Source organism: Triturus cristatus, chromosome 8, assembly GCF_964204655.1.
Source record: "Triturus cristatus chromosome 8, aTriCri1.1, whole genome shotgun sequence".
Lineage (NCBI taxonomy): Eukaryota > Metazoa > Chordata > Amphibia > Caudata > Salamandridae > Triturus > Triturus cristatus.
In genome coordinates, this window is record NC_140591.1 from 91,754,380 (window position 1) to 91,775,484 (window position 21,105).

Sequence of the window (21,105 nt, forward strand, 5' to 3'; positions counted from 1 at the left end):
GAAGACCCTCAAGACCTGGCTGTTCGGCTAAACAGATCTTCGGACCCCCTCAGCGTCTTGAGACCCTCACGGGTGAGTAGCTCGCTTACAATTCCCTGATTGATTGATTGATTGACTGCAAGTCCGACGCATAGAAGGGGTTAATTATTTGACCCATACGTATGTACACTCATATGTACCTACTGACATCAGCCTATGGAGGTGGAGCTTTGTAGAGTCCTGGACGTATCATTTCAGGGTGGGACGGACCTGACGCAGATACACAGAATGGCGCGCAAAGATTTGTGAGAGGATTTCTGAGCATGAAAAAAAAAAAAACACACCAGATCCAAACTGGTGCCTGTGAGAATCCACAAGGTGAGGAATCTGTGGTTAGGTAGAGTATCCACAAGAAAGAGTGTTACTGGAGGTAAGTAACTTTTTCACCACACTCTAATTTGATACAGGCCTCATGGAACACCCACATCTATTAACACTGATTAAGAGATCTTTCTTTTTTTTACAGTTTGTGTTTTACCTCTTTTATCCAAAGATTGTTTGACGTGTCCTCCCCTGTCTGAGCAAGAGCCACTCTCCACATGTACATTTATTTACTGGGGCATTCCTTTACATTACTTTAGCTACTCAGATTCAGAGGTAGCTCAGTGTCAATATTATAACAGAAACATTTCCCAGTGCAAATGAATGAAACTAAAATATGCAGTGTTTATTATACATAATCAGGATATTTTGCATCAAAACGGGTAAGCATTTTTGAGCAATTTTCTTTCTATAAACCTAATTTTAGCCGCCCTGCTAATGAATGTAGCCTTTGATATTTCAGTTACTGCTGCATGAGCTGGAAATGATGTCCAAAAGTGTTGAAAAGGTAGTCATTGAAACATTGCATTGACTGAGTGCCACAGTCCTTATACATGAGTCATGCTTGTGATTTTAAGTCCCTTCAATGGCATTAATCCTATACTGGCTCCCCAAAATTATGTGGCCATGCCAGGACTACCACATATTCCTTGGCACAGCATCTATTTTTCATTAGTGTAGTTTATTTCTCCAGTATTGGCTCTTTCATAGATTCACATGCACGAATCGTCCCAGTGGTCGAGCTGGGAGCTCAGCAGTGACAGGAATGATTCAAGCATTTGAATTTATGAAGTATACCAATACTAAAGAACTTTTCATTGGCACTTTGCCTTTCTTGTAAAAGGGCATGATTAGCATTAATGTTTAGTTTGCTACATTTGTTGGTGTATCAATTGTATTAATATCATGTTAGGTAAGACGACATGAGATCCACAAATCGAAGAACCATGGGCTGGCCCAGTGGGAACTTCGTGAGAAGACACTTATGAAAAGGTGGAGAAAGAAACAAGACCCTCCAGATGCTTTTGAAAAGAAGAGATTGGCAATCATGAAGGAGGTAAACATAAGAAGTGCAGAATTATGTTTGGCTTTCAATCAGTCTCTTCTCTCAGGACAGTTGTGCTAAATTTCCTTAGAGGATCCGATATATGATATAAAATAAATGGAGATGCTTAACCATTGGTTAGAGCAGTTTGTTAAAACACCAAAGAATGACTGCACTGCCTGCAACCTTTCTGTTAAGTGGTTATAGTTATTGGTATCAAAGTGCTGATTCTCGTATTTATATCACTTATGATTGTTCTCTTCCTTTTTTTTTTTTTTTTTTTTTTACTGGTTTACAACTTCAGTTTGTTTTTCAACTCCAGGCACTTCATTCTGTGTCAGGATTTTTCAGTGTCTAATTGTTCTAGTGTATTAATGAAGATTCCGGTGCTCTTTCACATATCTCTCTTTAAAATGACTGCTAAAGTACCATTTTGTTTACAAATGAAAACCAAAAAAACAGACATTCACCACTATGTTTAGCTCCGTGATCTGTACCCGCACAGCTGGCATAAAAACCATAGCATGCACACTAGATGCAATGCCTAAGACTAATGCTAGTGTGATGAGCAATCTGACATTGTTTTTATCACCTGTAATTGCATCTGTCATTTCAAGGATGTGGTCCTGAGCATTATACTTAGTATGTGTTGTGATTAGCTTTAGTACTGAAGAACTTTTGAAATGAGATGCTTGAGAGAGTCACTGATTAAGTTTCTAAGTGTGTAAAAGGATATTTGATGGTGTTACTAAGTCGCTGGAGTGGCACTCTACAGCATAGTTAAATGGTGCCTGTGTCAGATCATGATGGCTGATGTGTTGTAATATAATTATGGGTGTATGATGTAGAACAGCGGTACTCAAAGTACGGCCCGCGGGCCAGTTGCGGCCCGCCAGCCCTTTCCATGCGGCCCTCGAGTAAAACAACAGACAGTTGGCAATCAACTGTAATTCCGCCTGTTGTTATTCCTCGGGGGCCGCATTCACTGGGTAACGAAGCATCCGCAAAACCAGTGCCTCGCAAGCAGAGGCGCAACTAGAGCTAAATTTCTGCGGCGGGGGGAGGGGGGGGGGGTGAATCTAAGCTTTAGGCAGAGTGGAGCTGATTTCGGGGGAGGGGGGGGGGCTGAATCTTTAAGCAATAGGCAGAGTGGCGCTGCAGGGCCTCTTAGAAGGGGTGAAACAGCGAGGCCTCATTAACATGCAAATGGTCTTTTAAAGACCTGTGAAGTGCTCGGGTGCGGCTGTGTGTGCGCAGCGAGGCTGTCTCATCCCGGCTGCCACACGCGACGGGGGTGGGGGGGGGGGGGGGCTGAAGCCCTTTGAGTCCAATGGGTGTTGCGCGCCTGATGGCCTGTGTTACCCAAGCAACCTCTCGCAGATCCTCTGCCCTTAAAACTCGATGGGAGATAAGACGAGTGAACAGCAACGCAAGGACCTGCTTTTTCAGCAGTCTCTCCTCTGCGGGCCGCACACCACCGTAGGCATCTCTTATGCCTCTCACCAGGGCCCACGAGCCTCGATTTGCTCCTACCCCTCTGTGGCGAACAGGCTAGCATCGCTGGTGCTGCCCTACCTGTGGCCTCACAATGCGGCCTCCCCAAACCCACCCAAGCCCGGGAAGCTGTCTCATCCTGAGCTGCCACACAGAGAGAGGGAGGGAGACAGCGAGAGGTAGGGAGACAGCGAGAGGGAGGGAGACAGAGAGAGAGACCGAGAGGGAGGGAGACAGAGGGAGGGAGAGAGGGAGGGAGAGAGGGAGGGAGAGAGAGGGGGAGGGAGACAGAGGGACACAGAGAGAGACAGGGTGACAGAAAGAGGGAGAGAGAGAGGGAGACAGGGAGAGAGAGAGGGAGACAGGGAGAGAGAGAGGGAGACAGGGAGAGAGAGAGGGAGACAGGGAAACAGGGAGAGAGAGAGGGAGACAAAGGGAGGGAGACAGAGGGAGGGAGAGAGGGAGGGAGAGAGAGGGGGAGGGAGACAGAGGGACACAGAGAGAGACAGGGTGACAGAAAGAGGGAGAGAGAGAGGGAGACAGGGAGAGAGAGAGGGAGACAGGGAGAGAGGGAGACAGGGAGAGGAGAGGGAGACAGGGAGAGAGAGAGGGAGACAGGGAAACAGGGAGAGAGAGAGGGAGACAAAGGGAGGGAGACAGAGGGAGATGGAGGGAGACAGAGGGAGACAAAGGGAGGGAGACAGAGGGAGGGGGAGACAGAGGGAGGGGGAGACAGAGAGAGGGGGAGACAGAGAGAGGGGGAGTGAGACAGGGAGGGAGGGAGACAGAGAGGGAGGGAGACAAAGGGACACAGACAGAGGGAGACAGAGAGAGAGAGGGATACCGGGAGAGAGAGAGTGAGACCGGGAGATAGAGAGTCCCTGTTTGGCAGTATGTCGTATGACCAAATGGGCTGCTCTATATGAGACAGCACATTGCGTACGATATACTGCCAAACAAGGACTCGGGGAACTTACATTCGCATACTACTGACTGTGTGAGCCTCTGAGGAAGAGAGTCATCGAAACGCGTCGGGCTCAGTCAGGTGTGAATAATTATAGGCAAGCGCGACGAACCATACCTAATAAAAGCTTGTGGGGAAAAGCAGCTTGTGTTCAGGTGCGGTTCTTCTGATGGACAAATCCCCAATGAACTGTATACATATGTGTGTGTGTGTGTATGCTGGGTCTGGTGGCTCAGTGGACGAATGCGTCCGCTGCAGGGGTCTGTGTTCAACCTCATGGTCAGTTTTTTTTAGTTGCTCTAGCCCCGCCCCCTCCACCACTGACCCCGCCCCCACAGGTGCGGCCCTCGGCCACAAACCACACTGTAAATTTGGCCCCCGAGAGAAAGTTTGTGAGTACCCCTGATGTAGAATGTGTGCTTTTATGGTGAGAGGTGTATGTTGATGGGTTGGGAGTGTAAATGTGGCAGTGTGGTTCTTTAAAACTAGTTTTGTGGGAGTACACTGGTGGTTTTGTGGATATAGCAGTCGGTGTGCAGTCATGTGATCATGGGTGTGGATCTATAGGATGGTGGATGGATATATATATATATATATATATTAGATTGATGTGTGGCATATTATAGTGGGCTTGTTTACTGGTGATGTTTGTTGTGTGGATATATATGATGATGGTTTTGTGGAATAGGATGAAGCTTGATGTTTTATATTGTAAACATCTGCCCTCTCTGTCCTCTGTGCACTTGCAACCCCTTTGTGCCACCCTTCCATACAGCCCTTTTGCATGTCCCTGCCACTATTCATCACCTCTTTGCACCCACCACCACCCCTGCAGCTCCTACGTGTGCACCAGTGCCAACTGCAGTCTGTCACCTACCTGTTCTGCAGCCTCCTTTGCCTGCCCCTCTACATCTTCCCTTTTGCCCCCTGTGCAGCTCTCCGCAGCACTCTGTGGGCCATACCTACCCTATGCAGCTCTGCTTTGCCACCTTGCCTAACCTCTGCAGCCCCCTATATGCTCCCACCTCTCCTCTTCCTCCAACCTGCTGCCCCAGCCTTGCAGTCCTTGTAAGCCTGTTCATCTCCTGCAGCTCCTGTATGAGCCACACTGCTCTTCCCTAGCAGCTCCTCTTTGTGCCGTCAGCCTACAACAGCAGCAAAACAGGCATGTCTGGTTTGTAAGTTAAAATGCGTTCAGATCTATTGGCTTTGCAGCTTTGGGAGCTTTGGGTCTTTTATATATTCACATTATGCAATCATTCCCCATCTTCAGCTGTGAATCCCCAGTATCTTTAAATAGCAGTAACCAGTGTTAAAAGAGCTATGGACCTCAACAGCAGTGTTTGCTTAGTAGCACATCCACCTCGTTTGAAACAACTCAAACTTTAGCCAATGAGGTGCAAGTATTGAACTCTCCTCCCCCAAAAGGTCACCATACCTCATATTTCTACTGCACATCATGTTTGAGGCTGTCCTGCTCGCCAAGCCTCATTAGGCCCTCCAGGACCCTATGTACTTTAAAGGGGAGGTGGGCCATGTTGCCCCTCTCTCCAAGCCGTATTTGGCCCGATGCCCCCCATCCCCGGGGGCCGCAATATTTTACGGTGGGTGCCCTGGACCCCGCGGCCCCAGTCGGCTCCCTGCATGCTGAGGGAGCTGGCATTGCTCCTGTCTGCAGGGAGCAGCTACTTATGCTGCTCCCTTCGGGAGGCAGCAATATCTTGATCTGTTTCCTTGCCTGCATGAGTGCTGGTAGGGAAACAGATCAAAAGTCTGATTCTAGCTGACAGGAGCATTTTTAAAGCTCTCGCCTGCTAGGAGCAGACTTTGTGTTCACTCCCGTTTGCCAGGAGTTTTAAAAATACTGCTGACTGATGTAAGGAAGCACAAGTTTCCCTGCCTACACCAGCATGGGCGGGGCAGGATAACACAAGTTTCACTGCCCACGCTTGTGCAAGCAGGGAACCTGCTGTGTCCTGGGGGTGGGCTCCCCGGCACACAGCTAGATAGCCGGCCTAGGTAATGGGGTCCCTGGGGCCAAAGAAGGCTCAGAGAGCTGTGGCCGCACAGCCCCCTCCCCTTTTTTTTTTTAATATTAGCAGTCTGGGGGCATTGGATCCTCAGGGCCTTTTAAAGGTTCAGGGAGGGGGGCCATTCGGCCCCATCCTCCCAATAAAAAGTACAGTGGGCCCTGGGGGACGGGGTATCAGGGGTCGAAAGCTGCTTGTGCAGGTGGAGCGCTCGCCTCCTCTCCTTAAAAAGGCAGTGGACTCCAGGGTATGAGGTCCCGAGGCTGAAACCAACCTGGGTATCCCTACCCTGCACCCTTATGTCTTTAAAAAAATATATATATATGTTTTTTCTAGGATGCAGGACTCAGTCCCAAGTCGGCTTTCACCACTTCCTGGTTGAGGCATGCTAGCCAATCAGATCTCAGTGTGATCTCTGTCAGCTTCGTAGATCCTCTTCAGCACCAAAATACAAAAAGCACTTTTCTGAACTACGATAGTTTCGTGGAGATTCATCAAATGGGGGAAAAAGTTATTAGCAACACAAAAAATGCACTTTATATGAAAACCCGATCCTAACTGCCCAGTGGCAACTGGTTTTGTATATAATTTTTTTTTGGGTTGAGATCTTGATATTTTTTTAATGTATTTTTTTTTTTTTTTTTTAACTGAAAGCTCTCTTTGACATACACAGCAAAACGCCTACAACCCTGAGGCCGGCTGCACTTGCACTTAAGGCACGTCTCATAACAGCGTATCCCACATCACAGAGGCCGGTTAACGCTGTGCTCCAAAATTACAAAGTTGAACACCAAGTTTTCTTGCTGTAACAAAAAAAGGAACCAAAATCTCTCCCCGCCCCCACCCCCCCCCCCACCCAAACCAACAATGAGGTATTTGGCCAGACGTTGGCCTACAGGACACTAGTTTTACACCGTACCGCAGTTATTAAATTCTAGTTCAGAAGCAAATACAGTCCAGATCCCTCCAGTCAGCCCCGCTACACACAATCCATGTCCACTCTCCACTCCAGCCCCACTGTCTGCATGTACACGGCTAAATCCTTGTCTGTGGAGCCCATCCTGCCCTTCAAAGATTACCAACACCTCAGGTCATGGGATTGCTAGTACCTGCCTTGTCACCCGACCCAGTCTCTGCCACTTTGCCCCCTCCACCTCCTCTTAGATCAGCAGTGTATAGTCCCCAGAAGGTCTTTGGCCTGCACCGCGGCAGGAGGAGTTCACTAAAGTTTTCAGTTTGCGTGTGGAAGTAGAGAACGTCCCGCGACCATTGCGTCACCGTGGGTAGGGATCCTCTCAGCCAGCACATTGCTACCCTACCCTTCGCCATCAGTAGTCCTAAGTCTACCAGTATGTGTGCAGCTTTCGGTAATTTTCTAGAATATCCCAGCAGCGCCACCACTGGGTCAGGGGGGATCTCCAACTCCGCAACAGCGCCTATCTCCCGGAATATGTCTTCCCAGAATTTATAGACACCAGGGCAACTCCACGCTAAGTGAATAAAGTCCGCCGTCGGGAAGCGACATCTTTCACAAGCCGCGTCCTCACGTAGGCCATACCTGTGCAACCTCTCTGGTGTATAGTAAACTCTATTAATTTATTTAAAGTATATCAGTCTGTGTTTGCCATGCAGAGATATTCGCCGAGTGTTGGCGCAACAATACGACCACATGGCATCATCAATTGTGATTTCCAAGTCTGGCAAGTCTGGCTTTGGTTTACTGATTGGCTCTGTGGGACATCGCCAATTTATATAAATTGGAAATTAGCTTACGGGGAGATTGAGTTTTGATGAGGTACGTTGGTTCTGGGACCTCAGGGGACTCGTCCAATGCATCCCCAAGGAGTTGCCGCAGCGCTCCACTCACACTATGGAACTGAAAGCGTTGCAGCACAATGGGAGCTCTCGCAGTATCCGCCACCGCCTCCCATGATTTGGCAACACCGTCTAAAAACAGTTCCCCTACTTTGTGGATGCCCAGCGCTCGGAGGGCTCGCACTACCCCCCTATCTCTGCAGGGGGACAACCACACCACCCTGTCCAGAGGCATCTCCGGGGAATATAATAGAGCCCCCGCTGTCTGCTGCAATATGCAGTTCCAGGCATGCCTAGTCAAATTTAAGGAGTCCAGAATCCCTGTTCTGCAGTCGACCGACTCAAAGATAACAGCCGAGAGGGGGAGGGGGTCGGCAAACAATCTCTCAAGTTTAAGTTATGGTACAGAGTCCGCGCCATGAATCCAGCTATGTGCCTGCGCCCCCTGCGCCACCCTATAATAGAGCTCTAGGTCTGGTGCACCCAACCCACCTAGATGGTAAGGCAAAGAAAGCACTTGCCATTTAACACAAGCCTGTTTGCCCGCCCATGTTAGCCCCACTAGGGATTTATTGAGCCTGGTAAAAAAAGAAACGCGGTAGCACTATCGGGACATTAGTAAACAAAAATAGAAATTTAGGTAGCACCACCATTTTCATGATAGATATCCTACCGATCAGCGACCGAGGGAGCCCAATCCAAGTTTCTATATCATCCTCTAGTTTATCAACCGCCCTTCCATAATTCTCTCTGAGAACTGTTTCAGAGTACGTATGTAACCTTATTCCAAGGTATCGGACGGAATCATCTGACCACTGCAATGGATATTCCATCTCAAATGGGGAAGTGGACAGGGTGAGCGGAAAAGCAATGGACTTAGACCAATTGACCTTTAATCCAGAGAGCGACCCAAAGTGTACTACTTCTCTGAGGACCGGGGATAGATTGTTTTCAGGGTCTCTCACATAAAGCAGGGTGTCATCCGCGTACATGGAGACTACTATCTTGTAGGTAGAAAAGCTTGCGCCCCTGAGGCTGTGATATTCCCGGAGTGCACACGCCAAGGGTTCGGCGACCAATGCATATAGTATCGGTGATAGAGGACATTGTGCCAAATACCGAACGCAAATTATAAGTGAGGTTTCTACCGGGTACAAACCATGCCTGCTCCGGGGCAACTAGTTCCGGGGTCAACAGAGCCAGGCGTGTGACCAAGACTTTCGCAAACAGCTTAGTGTCCACGTTTAGGAAGGAGAGTGGACGGTAAGATCCACATTCCTCCGGGGGTTTACCATGGCTTGGGGATGGCCACCAGAATGGCTTCTCGCATTGAGTGTGGCATCTGTACCGTTACACACCTATCATCAAATAATTCCGCTATGTGTGGGAGCAAGAGATCAATGAAGGTCTTGTAAAAATTCACTGTAAGGCCATCGACCCTGGGTTACTGCTCGCCCTCATTCCGGCTAATGCTTCCAGAATCTCATCACTTTCTATGGGGAGAGACAAGAATTCCCTATGCGGATTAGTCAGGAAGGGTAACTTAATGTGCTCCAAATAATTCAGTATTTCCCCATCCATATCTGTCTGACGTGAGGTGTACAGGTTCGTATAAAACATTTTAAAGCAATTAGCAATGTCTGCTTCCTCAGTAAGCAGATCACCCCCCTCTGAACGGACCCTAGTTATGGAGGTTTTTTCCCTTCTGGCTTTCAAGATATTAGCCAGCACTGATCCAGGCCTATCGCCCTCTCCGTTCGCGTGAGCTGTGGCATATTTACCCAAATGCAGCACTTCGCTGTCTGATGCCTCATGATATTCCTCCAACGTCGTCTTCATTACCTGTGTGGTTTCCCCGTCTATTCCTGCCTGTCCCGAAGTACCCTGGAGTGCTTAGACATGGCCTCCCCTCTAATGTACACCTTAAACGCTTCCCAAACCGTCTGGAAACTATCCACAGAACCTATATTAGTGGCAAAGAATGTTTCTATCGCTTCTGCTATCGTTTCCTTAAAGAGGGGGTCCAACAGAGAAAAAGGGGGGAAACGCCATGTAAATGGAGGAATAGTCTTCTTCGGAGTAGACAAGACTAGCAGGACAGGAGAGTGATCCGATAGAGTACGTGGCAGAACCTGACATGAATGGACCTGTGCCATAAGAGACGATGAAACAAGCCAATAATCAATACGTGTGTGTAGATTATGGTAAGCAGAGTAGTGTGTAAAACCGCCCTCCCCAGGGTATAGTTCTCTCCATACGTCCGTGAGTGCCATGCTGATCATTGCCCTTTCCGTCGCTCTAACCGCCGTCGCTGGCCGTCTGATCGGCCCACCTGATCTGTCTAGGCTCTGGTTTCTAACCATATTGAAGTCACCTCCTCATAGTATATGAGACTACCCGCTTCTGCTCACTATGTTGGCCAGTGTGGTAAAGAACTCCGGGCTATCATTGTTGGGGCCGTATACATTAACCAATAACAAGTCTAGTCCCCTACCCTGACAACGGGAGATCACAAACCTACCGCCCGAGTCGGCCGTCAACAATTTTAGCTTATAGTCTGACCTGGGATTAACACATATCAGTACCCCTCTAGCGTGTGTTGTGAAACCTGCAGTGTTAATGTTTACCATCAGGCCCCTGGAGCGCATCATTGGACTCTGGAGCGGGAGGTGCGTCTCCTGCAGGAAAGCTATGTCGGCGTCATGTCTAGTGAGGTAGTTCAACACTTTCCGTAATTTACGATGGTCATTAAGGCCCCGTACATTCCACGTCACTGTTCTAAGGGAATCCACTGGCCTCTGGTGTTTGGCTTCTCTAGTCATTACCATCCTGTCTATGGTGTTTTGCATAGCGTCCTGAATCCTGTGAATGGCATGTGTACTGTGAGAAATATGACCACATGCCTGACCCAGCTAACTTCTTAACAAAATACTGTAACCCAACCCTTCCCCCCCCCTCATCCCCCGCCCACGACTGACCACCCACAACTCGGTCGCGATGCATCCCGTATAGGGACTTCCCACACCTCCCACCACCAACTAATTTAGCAGAAGTGGTGGTTTTCACTTGCGGGCGGAGGTCGCTCTGTGCTTAACCGTCAATTAGATGCCAATTCGCGCACTATCTCGACCCCCGGGCGCAGAACTCTATGAACGCCCCACCACCGATCCACAATGGAATACTAAGCATATAAAGATGTGACCCTTGCTGAAGCATCGTGTACCTGCTGACATTGCACTTACAGACAGTTGCATCCTGTGACCCACACAGAAGCTTTTACAAAATCTCCTGATTACTGTCCATCGACCTCTTACCTTAAGGCAGTGGGCTGCCAAACAGTAGATCCGCACTGTGGTGCATCAATAATTGTCCGCTTCCGTCCAGTTTTATGTGCAAAACCAACAGACAACCCCCCCCCGATCTCACAGCACACAAAAAACGTAACATGTCTGCCGTTGAACTGGTCTCAATCTTGTTCCTCAAGCGATTCCCCCAGCGGCCTCGTCCTGAAACTGTCTTTCCGGGCTCTGCTTCTGCTCTTTGTTCCAGTCTTTTAGCGCCCTCTGCAGAGCTTTTGGGTCTATGAAGATGTGGGTCCTCCCTTGTCTATTCACCCGCAGCTTGGCCGGATACAACATCGCATTGTCTATACCCGACTCCCGCAACTGCTTCTTCATGGGGACAAATTGCCGACGAGCTTCCTGCACTCGGGCAGTGAAATCCGGATAGAGTGAGATGTACGACCCTTCATATGGCAGCGTCTGTTTGTCCCTCGCTGCCCGTAGAGCCACATCCCTGTCCCGATAGTTCAAGAGTTTTGCTATGATTGGACGCGGCGGGGCCCCCGGCTGGGGTCGAGGTCCCAAGGAGCGGTGCGCTCTCTCCACCACAAACACATTTGAAAACACATCTGCGCCCAACAGGTCAACCAGCAGCTTCTCAACAAAGTGTTCCATATTCCCTGTTTGTGTCGTCTCCGGCAGGCCCGTGATCCGTAAGTTGGAGCGTCTTGAACGGGCCTCAAGGTCCTCTGTCTTGTCCTGCAGCACCTGCATGACCATGCCCAGCTTTTTATGGTCCGTATCCAATGCAGTCTGCGCTTCTTCTACTTCTGTGAGTCGTCGTTCGGACATGTCAAGCCTCTCGGCATGTTTGTCTAGCCGCTCCCCCATTCTATCCATCCGATACGAGAGGGCATCAATCTTTGTGCCCAGGAAAGAGATGCCGTTCTGCAAGCCTTTCTCCATTGATAGTAACAAACTGCAGATATCCTGCTCGTCTTCTGCAGGAGGAGTAGGTTTGTTTGCCTCCACTACAGCAGGGTCATGGGATTTAGGGCTCTTCTGGTCAAAGGTCAGCTTAGACTGGGTCCTGTCCGATTTGCCCATCTTCCGTACTGATGTAGCTCGATAAGTCGCAAGACAGTGCTGACGACCCCTGCCGTTGCCAGACTGGAAGTCCCCTCTTGAGTTACAGACCGCAGGGCCCGCCTGGCCCGGCCCGAAGCTACCACGCGCTATATAACTGCAGCGCCGCGAGGTGGTCCAGCCGCAATAATCTCCTCCTATTATTAGTGCTTGCTGCTCCTCCAGACCCCGCAACACCTTTTCCCCAGGTGTTGCCGGGCTATGTCACTCCACTTGCTGAAATGCTGGTACGGCAAAGATTGTCCCGCATGAAGCTCTGTGTCGTGCTGTACCCCAGCTACATCACCCGGCAAGGGCCCGAGGAAAGAACACTATGGCAGCCAGGCTCCTCTTATTACGTGGAGGAAGTCCATTTCCCACTGTGCGCCCCCGCTGTGGTCCCCACCTCCGTCCTGCAGAGCTCGGTCCCCCAGGCCTTATCCCAGAACAACAGTTCTGGCCGGGTGCGCTCCATGGTTTTGTCTGGTTAGGACCTGTACCGCCTATCCCCCAACACTGATTATGGTCATAGCAGCTCTGAGCAGAATCATTGGCCCCGCACCTGCCGCTGTGTCCTAAGTGAAGCAGTGTGTAGAGTCCAACAGGTAGGACAGCAGCCAGCAACTCCAGCCGAGTCACTCCCTCTAAACGATCCGTCTATGTCCCAGCCTCTGCCACGGCTGTGCAGCAGCAGCCCAGAGCCCCTGCTACAATATTCCACTCTGCTCCCTGATGCAGGCAGACGGCGCAATCTATGAGTGCCTACCAGGTTCCTGTACTCTAGCGCTGCGCTCTTACCGTCCTCTATTGCTAGCACCAGCCACCGCAGAATGCTGTGCAATACAGGCCACCCAGGTCGCGAAGAGACACGTGTTGGCTGATAATGGCGTCTCTCCCAGCAGCTGGTAAATGGCGGCTCCGCCCGACCGCTGAACTGCGCCTCGGCTTTCAGAGCGCCATCGATACGCCTATTGACCTCACTCCCCCAGCAGCGCTCCTCTGCTTTGCATGTTCTCGCCACTGCCGGCGCCCCTCCGTGCGGATCGCGTCTCCGGCCGCCCCGTTATCGGCGGGAGAGTGGAGGGGGGGGGTGGACAGGCACTACGCTGCCGCTTGGAGAGGCAAACAAATGAACACTATACCCTCGGCAGCAGTCCTCTCGCCCACCGCTAGTCAGCCGCAGCACCACAGGTAGCGCCAGTTCTCTGCTTTGCCAGTCACTCAGATCCGGTTCACAAGGAGTATTGGTCCAGCCAAGCTCACAACGCCGCACGCACTGCGACTTTGTTCCGCCCCGCTCCACACTGCAGCCCGGGGATCGACGGCCTCGCAATCAGCGGCAGTCCGCTGCTATATCATCGGCTCAGGAGGGGCCACAGGGTCCAGGAAAAAGACCCCGGGTCGTTGCCAAGTTCCCGCGACTGGGTCACTGCCACCAGCCTGAACTCTTTCGGTGTGAGGCAGGATATTTGTCAGGATAGTTAATCTGCGCTCCGGAGCTCGAGGCTCAGGCAGCCCTCTTCTCCGCGAGCCAAGCTCCGCCCCCCTGAGATCTTGATACTTTGCCTATGACATTAAAGTATACCAATATTGCCTACTCAATAATCTGTGCCTGCAGCTGTTAAATGGAGGCATTTCACTGTGATATCTGTAAGCCTTTCAAAGACACATAAGGATGGAGAAAGGAGGTTTGCATTGGAGAAAAAGAAAAAATCCATCTTCCAAAAGGAATGCCTTGTCGTCTGTGAATGATTCACTGAAAAGTGCTCCATGAAAGCAACACAAAAAAGAAATGGTGGCGTTTTCTGAACTTTTCATCTGTAATACCTGCAGCCTCCTCCTCAAAGGAAGAAACTGGAGTTTCATCGGGAAAGCTCTCCAAAAAGGGTGAAGACCAACCTCCTTTAAAACGTCTGTGACTGAAGCCATATCAGGCCTTCCATACTTAAAGTAAACGACAAACCCTCCCCCCCCGCCCCGTCGACAAAGAAGATTTAATCTTATTTTACCTTCTCACCCATGACCACTTCCTAATTGAAGCCTATGGTACAAACTTCATAAACTGCAATATCCACTATAAAAGCATAATTGATTACGACACTGGCTACCACATTTCAGATGTCTATCCCTCCCTATTGACAACAGTCTTGTTGAAGGTAATGCTTCCCCCTTAGTCGATGGCGATACCATCAACCACCTCCTCAATGTTGACTACTTCCTTGCCATCAACAGAAATTCCGCTTCCATTCAGTTTTCTCATTTTTCATTGAAAGACTTTAGATTTAAAAACTGAAGCTGACTTCAGCGACCAGAACAATGTCTTGGATGCAGTGCACTCTTTTACTGCTGGATGTGCTCTGGGTGCTTGCATTTGAGGAAGAGGCTTATAAATGAGAGGAATGTCAAGAAAATGAATATCACCCTCTCGCCTTTAGGTCTGAAAATCCTCTGCCGTTATATGGTCCTCAATGCTACTGGAAAGAGACAGAGGTCATCATGCAAGTATCTGTTGCGTTCAAAAACCACGTTGCAAAAAATGGTGGACACTTTCTAGAGGCTGTTTCTTCTGCAGTCTGTTGGATATCATCTATTTACCATGTGGGACACCTATGTGGCCATCCAGTACCTACGCTGCCTCCATCTCTACTACCTACTCCTCTTTCCCCTTCTCCAATGTTGGAGGTTCCTCCTCTGGACTCTCTCCCAGTGTTCGACTGTTCACTCGGCACTTAGGGATATGGCTGAAGAAGACAAAGATATGTCATATTTGAAAGGTTATCAGAAAAGGAAGAAGAGGGTGATCTGTGGGAAAGAAAACAGCAAGACTGCAAGCAGGAATTGGAGGATTAAATCCTACCAAAAGGGGAAGGCAAGTTGTATACACAGTTTGATTCCCTCCAGATGACATAGCCTGCATTCATGCGCTATTGGCGATGAGAGACAAATATTTTGATTTCATAGCATTGATAGAGCTGTGATGCATTCAGTTAGATTTTAAAGAGTAACACTGTATGCTGACAAAGCCCGTGTCCATCCTGGATTTTGGATGGCATTGCCCTACCTTTCTTTTCACAAGGGATCATAAAGCAATTCATAGAAGGGCTTTTTTGCTGCCCTTTTTGGTGCTATGGGAGCTTAACACTGTTTTGAGTCCGCTCATGCTGCCTTCCATTGAACTAATCCATAGACCACACCTAAAATTAATCTTTTATAAGACTGCACCAGTACTTGCCTTCACATCCGCAAGGAAAGTAGAAGAGCTGTAGGCATTTACCATAAAAGAGCTCTTTTTTAGATTTACCAAAGACAGTCATGTTAATGTGCCTACAGACTTTAATTTGAAGTTCCCTGGTATCCTTTATTGCTTTTTACCTAATGCAGCAACGTTCAGAGACATCTGTGCCCTCGCTTGATGTCATGAGAAAGACTAGACTGGCATAAATCAGACCAGCTTTTGGGTCTGTCATCCAGGAGGAGGCCACCCACTGTCCAGAAAGGGTTGTGGGAGGGCTGGGTGAAAAAAGAAGCAAGAAGGCTGTATGTATTTCTTAATGGTGATATCTTTTATTATTTTACTACAGACCGCTCTGAACCAATCCGTCTTTTGTAAAAGAGTGATTTTCTTGAAAGGCTGTCCTTGACATCTTCTTTGTTGTTCTCTCTTTCAGCGCTTCTACTTCAATCCGGAGGGGGTCACCCGGAGGCAGCGTCTGCTGCAGCTCTCCTGAGTTGTGGTCGCTTGTCAGCTTTCTCCGTCTGGGACCACCACTCCTTGCTCCATGCATCCGAAGCTTTGTCTGAATTGGGGTCCTCCACCTTCTCTTCTCGTGTCCGCGTAGCATGGTCTTGTGGGGGCGTAGCTACACGTTTTACCATCCGCGGCGGTCCCTGCGTTTGCCGCCCTGCGACGGCCGCAGGTAAGAGTGGGGGGACCAGCCTCAAAAACGCGTGCCGCTCGGGGCTTACCGCTCTCGTGCTACACCACTGTTCCCAGTCTCGTGCTCCTCTCTCCTCGCGCTGCGTCTTCCGATGGTCTATTTCCCGGTCTCTGGCTACTCTCCACTTGCAAGTCCGATGGGAGCAAGACGACCCAGTAGGCAACAACACTCTGAGCAAATTCCAACAGGCGAGCACGAGTGCCCAGGGAGTCGGATTGTTAACGTCTCGTATCTGACTTTATCCGCAGTAGAAACCATAGTCCTCGAAAGGGGGTTAGGCTTCGTACCTACTGCCCGTCTGGATAAGTTCCGACTTCATTGTGAGCTTTCCAATTTCATAGAAATTGGAAAGCTAAAATGAAATCTTTTTTCGAAGGAAAAGACACGACAGCGCCAGAACACACTTCAGGAGACACTGGTTTTAGGGCTAAATCTACTTTCAACCCACCTCTGCATACTGTGCCAGCAGAAATCACTGCTTTTGAGCAGGCGGTTTTTATTGAAATTGAGACTTTGGAGGAACCTAAAACATTCAAGAACTTGAGTGCCGCTGAATTTAAGGCCCTAGAAAATCTGCAATCGAACACCGCCATCACGATAAAACCAGCAGATAAAGGCGGTGGAGTGGTGATCCAAAACACTACTGATTACGAACAAGAATGCCACCGGCTCTTGGCTGATACTAAGAATTATCATCCACTAATCAGGGATCCTTACCTAAAATTGAAGACTCTCATAAAGAGCCTGGTAAGAGCGGCAGAAGAGAAGGGTCACATTACTAAACATGAAGTTGAATTTCTGACAGAGGTGGACAACGTAATACCTTATTTTTATACGTTGCCCAAAATACACCCCCACCTGGACGTCCCATTGTCTCAGGGATAGGTTCTTAACTTGAGCCTTTGTCACGCTTCTGTGATCATTTTCTAAAACCCCTAGTCCAACAGACTCTGACCTATCTTAAGGATACAAAAAATCTCCTTAATCTACTGAAAAACTTGCCTTTTGACACTGACTCAACCATACTTGTAACTTTAGACATTGAGAGTCTTTATACAAGTATTCCTCAGGACGATACCATCAGAGTCCTAGGTGAGGCTTTAGACGCAATTCCCTGGGAATACCTAACACCAAAAGAATTCATCTTGGAATGCGCAACGCTAGCACTGAAACAGAACTTTTTTTAATATAAAGGCACTCTGTTCCTCCAGTCAACTGGGACTTCAATGGGCAGGACCTTTGCCCCCAGTGTAGTGGGCCTTTATGTTCATGATTTTGAACGTACATTTATTTAAAGTACCAACCATCCTTTTGCCTCTTTCATAGGTTTTTGGAAGAGGTACATAGATGATATCCTTATGATATGGCAAGGACCAGAAGAATCCCTACAAGATTTCTTACTGTGGCTCAATACACTGGATCAGAACCTAAACTTTAAACATACGACAGACAAACTGAAAGTTGGGTTCCTAGATGTGGTAATCTCTAAACATAATGGGCATTTTTCAACCAAAACCCATTACAAAATAACAGCAAAAAACAACCTTTTGGACTTCTCCAGCTTTCATCTGAGACCCCTAAGGGAGAATCTTCCTTACGGGCAATATCTATGTCTAAGAAGAAATTGCAGTCACTTAGACGATTTCCTCACACAGTCATCTGCCCTGACTGTCAAACTAAAACAACGTGGATATTCAGACACGGTTCTTAATAAAGGCTACAAAAGAGCTCGGAGTCAACCTAGAGAAGTGCTCTAGAAGTGAACCCGAAGGATATAAACGGAATCCCTCTGACTTGCGTCACTACCTTCAGTAGTGCTTCAGATATTGTTAAAAAAACCATCAACAAGCATTGGAGAATCCTTACTAGTAATAACAGGCAATGGGAGAAACCCCTTTTTTCCTTTAAGAAAGGATGTAGTCTGAGACACCTTGGTCAACACCCGCCCCAGAGATGGACCCATAACGGATTTTCTATCCATTACTGATGCATGGGGCTTACCACGAGTGTTGGGACATTATCCCTGTTCAAATTGCAGTATCTGCCATCTCACATCACACACAAAAACCTTGGACCTTGAACCTGAAAAAATATGGACACAAAAGGCCCACACTAACTGTAACTCCACAAATGTGATTTACTTGATAAGTTACCCCTGTGGGTTGCGTTATGTGAGCATGACCACACGCAAAGTGAAATTGCGTGTATGTGAACATCGCAGCAACATCAGATGTGGACGCATCACCACGAAACTTAGTGAGCATTTTTTACAACATAACCATACAATGAACGATCTAAGATGGACAGTTATTGAATAGGTCAAAACACAAAGAAACCTACAGAAAATCTTATACGAGAAAGAACAGAGGTGGGTAAACCGTTTGTGTACACACCATCAGGGATTGAATGACAATATCCTGTGGGGGACAGTGTTACACAATTAATCTAACCCCCCTGTTCTTTTTATTTATTCTGTTATTATATATATTTTTTCAAATACCATCTCCATTATGGATTGCCTGAGGGCCATCCAATCATCATATAGTGTTGGGCATATTCCTTACTCGACACCACCCTAACCATGGTCTGACTATGAGATCCACTATTTAGACCATGAGACTAACTTTCCTGCTCTGATAGTATGCCAGCTCTAATACCTGCATTCCTTATGAAAACAGCCAATGCCATTCAATGACTCATTTTGTCTTTGGTGGCCTCCCTTGTTTCGCTCTTTGGATCAGTGAGCGCTCTGGTTTTTCTGCCCCAAGCTCAATGCATATTAATGAAAAATGTAGTTGGCACCTGTTCTACTTGAATAATCACCTCTGTATGTGTGGATTTGACATTAATCTAAATACAATAGTTCACAACTATTGTTTATGTAACCGATTAATCCCGTAAATGTGCACGTTTTTTTCTCTTTTTTGCTTTATCCAGAATGTGAGTTTGAAACGGAACAAACAAACAAAACTCTCTCTTTTTGCTAAAACTTAACGGTCGCCATGGAGATCACATGGTGACCGTCTCTCGTGCACCGGGATTGGATGCTTGCTCGGATTCCGAGTTACAGCTATTTTGATTGGTTGGATTTCGGCGTGTCATCTACGCTTGCGTGATGACGCGTCTGGTCAAACCGAGTCTCTCACCGACCGGGCTGCGTTTAAATTCACCCCGGATCCCTCGTTTCAACATCGACGGGGTCCGGTTTCAAGAGGGATCACACAGGTACCAAGTGGGTGCCTGGCGCTGAAGGCGTGAGTCCAGTGACTTCTCCACGAGCTAAGTACTTTCTTAGAATTCTCGACCTGAGTTTTAATTTTCACTTTTAATTTTTCTTTCTCTAGGGTGTGCCATTTTGCCACCACCCTCCTCCTGTGACCCATGGTGTAACTAGTGGTTACACTTTCTGTAAGATATATGTTACTTTCATTTCTATTACCTTAGACATGCCCAGCAGCACTATGTGTGTGTCTATCTGTTCTTGGCGTTTTTTCCTCGTAGATCACTTGCTACTGTTAAACACTAATTTGGGCATATCGAGCACCATTGCCCTCAGCATTTTTATACCTTTTCTTTCTATGCAGAGACTATATGCTGTTTTGGGCATATAGGGAATTATAGCCCTTAGCCACATCATTTTCTTCTGTAGATCCTATAAGTGCACAAGTTCACCAATAGCAGCATATGAGATCCGTGTTACTGCTAAAAAGTGCACTACGAAGAGCAATGATGCAGGTTTTCTCCGCCGTGACAAGCTACAAAAGTTTATATTTATGATATTCTTCTTTTGTCTTCTTTATTTGTTTGTCTGTTACTGTTTGTCACCAATTTTTTAACAGAATAAAATCAGTTCCTCTCTAACTAGGAGGATCTTTTTAAAATCTAGTATTGTTAATAATCTTTTACACTAGTAGCCTCTGGTTAGGGTGGGCCTTAGCGTGCCCATACCGCCGAGGTTCATTACACTTTGGTCCTGCTGAAAGCCTGATTAACAATCACACATAGGCAGAAACATGTTGACCACACTTCTAGGGATAAAACTGAACAATTAATTTAGTTCCTTATCCCACACTATATTTTTATTCATGTTTGATTGGCAAAACTAATAAAAGATTTTTTGGACACAGTCTAGACATATTTTTAAATTCACTCTTCACCTTTCACAATTCACCTGTTACCAGCTCTGCAGTAATTCTGGCGTTGCAGCACACCAGGGTGGCATTCGGCCTCTCCTGCTGGGGCCCGATGATGAAGCATGTCACCAAACAGGTTGGTGAGTGAGGACTTTCTAAAAAACCTAATGGGTTTTTCTACATGCCTGTTCTTCGTTTTAGAAAAGGAACACTCTTCTGTTGATTTAACAACTCTCCTCTTGCGCCGCGTCTTCCTGGTTGACGGCGTTCTCTCCCGTGATGTGGTCGTTTTCTATGTCAAGGTCGGCCCCGGATTGGTTGGGAGTGTTTTGGACTCCTCCCTTCTATTGGGGATAATAGTATTCCTTCCTTAATGTGGGTGTTCTTTCCCTCTCTGAATCCCTCTTTAATGGTTATAGGTCAGGCATGGAAGATGGGGGCAGGACGGGGAAGACGTTGATGGTAATTAAGGGGCATCGACTGGGTTGGGAGGAAGATTCTTACATTCCCCATTCCCTAACTTTCTTGCTTACAAATACCCGTAGGTGTCTCGGCGCTTTGAGCTGGAAGGGTACGCAAAAAGCTGGCGGAAAGCCTATTGGCTAAAAAGCCAGGTTCTAATTTGTTTTCTAAATAATATCAGCGTGGGACTAGCCTTAATCTTCAGGGGAAGAGAATTCCACAGTTTGGATGTGGCAACTATGAAACTTCTGTCACCCCAGTTTACTTTCCTTGTTCTGGGGACGATCAGAAGATTGGCATCTGCGGAGCGAAGAGACCTGCTGGGTGTGTAAGCCCGTAAGGCTTTATTTAAACATTCTGGTCCAGTATCGTGAATTGCCTTGTAGGCAATACTGAGAGCCTTGAATTTTGTTCTGCTTCTTATGGGCAGCCATTGGAGCTGTCGCACCACATTGGAT

General features: G+C 47.9%; 1 protein-coding gene across 3 annotated transcripts in view; it reads left to right on the forward strand.

Moving 5' to 3' along the window:
- The window catches only part of SPICE1 (spindle and centriole associated protein 1), a 613,595-nt gene that overhangs the window by 154,589 nt on the left and 437,901 nt on the right, over nucleotides 1-21,105 (forward strand). For all 3 annotated transcript variants that reach the window (XM_085621094.1, XM_085621096.1, XM_085621095.1), the window contains one exon: nucleotides 1,274-1,417. In XM_085621094.1, the coding sequence (XP_085477220.1) occupies nucleotides 1,274-1,417 (144 nt within the window). The remainder of the gene's footprint in view (nucleotides 1-1,273; nucleotides 1,418-21,105) is intronic.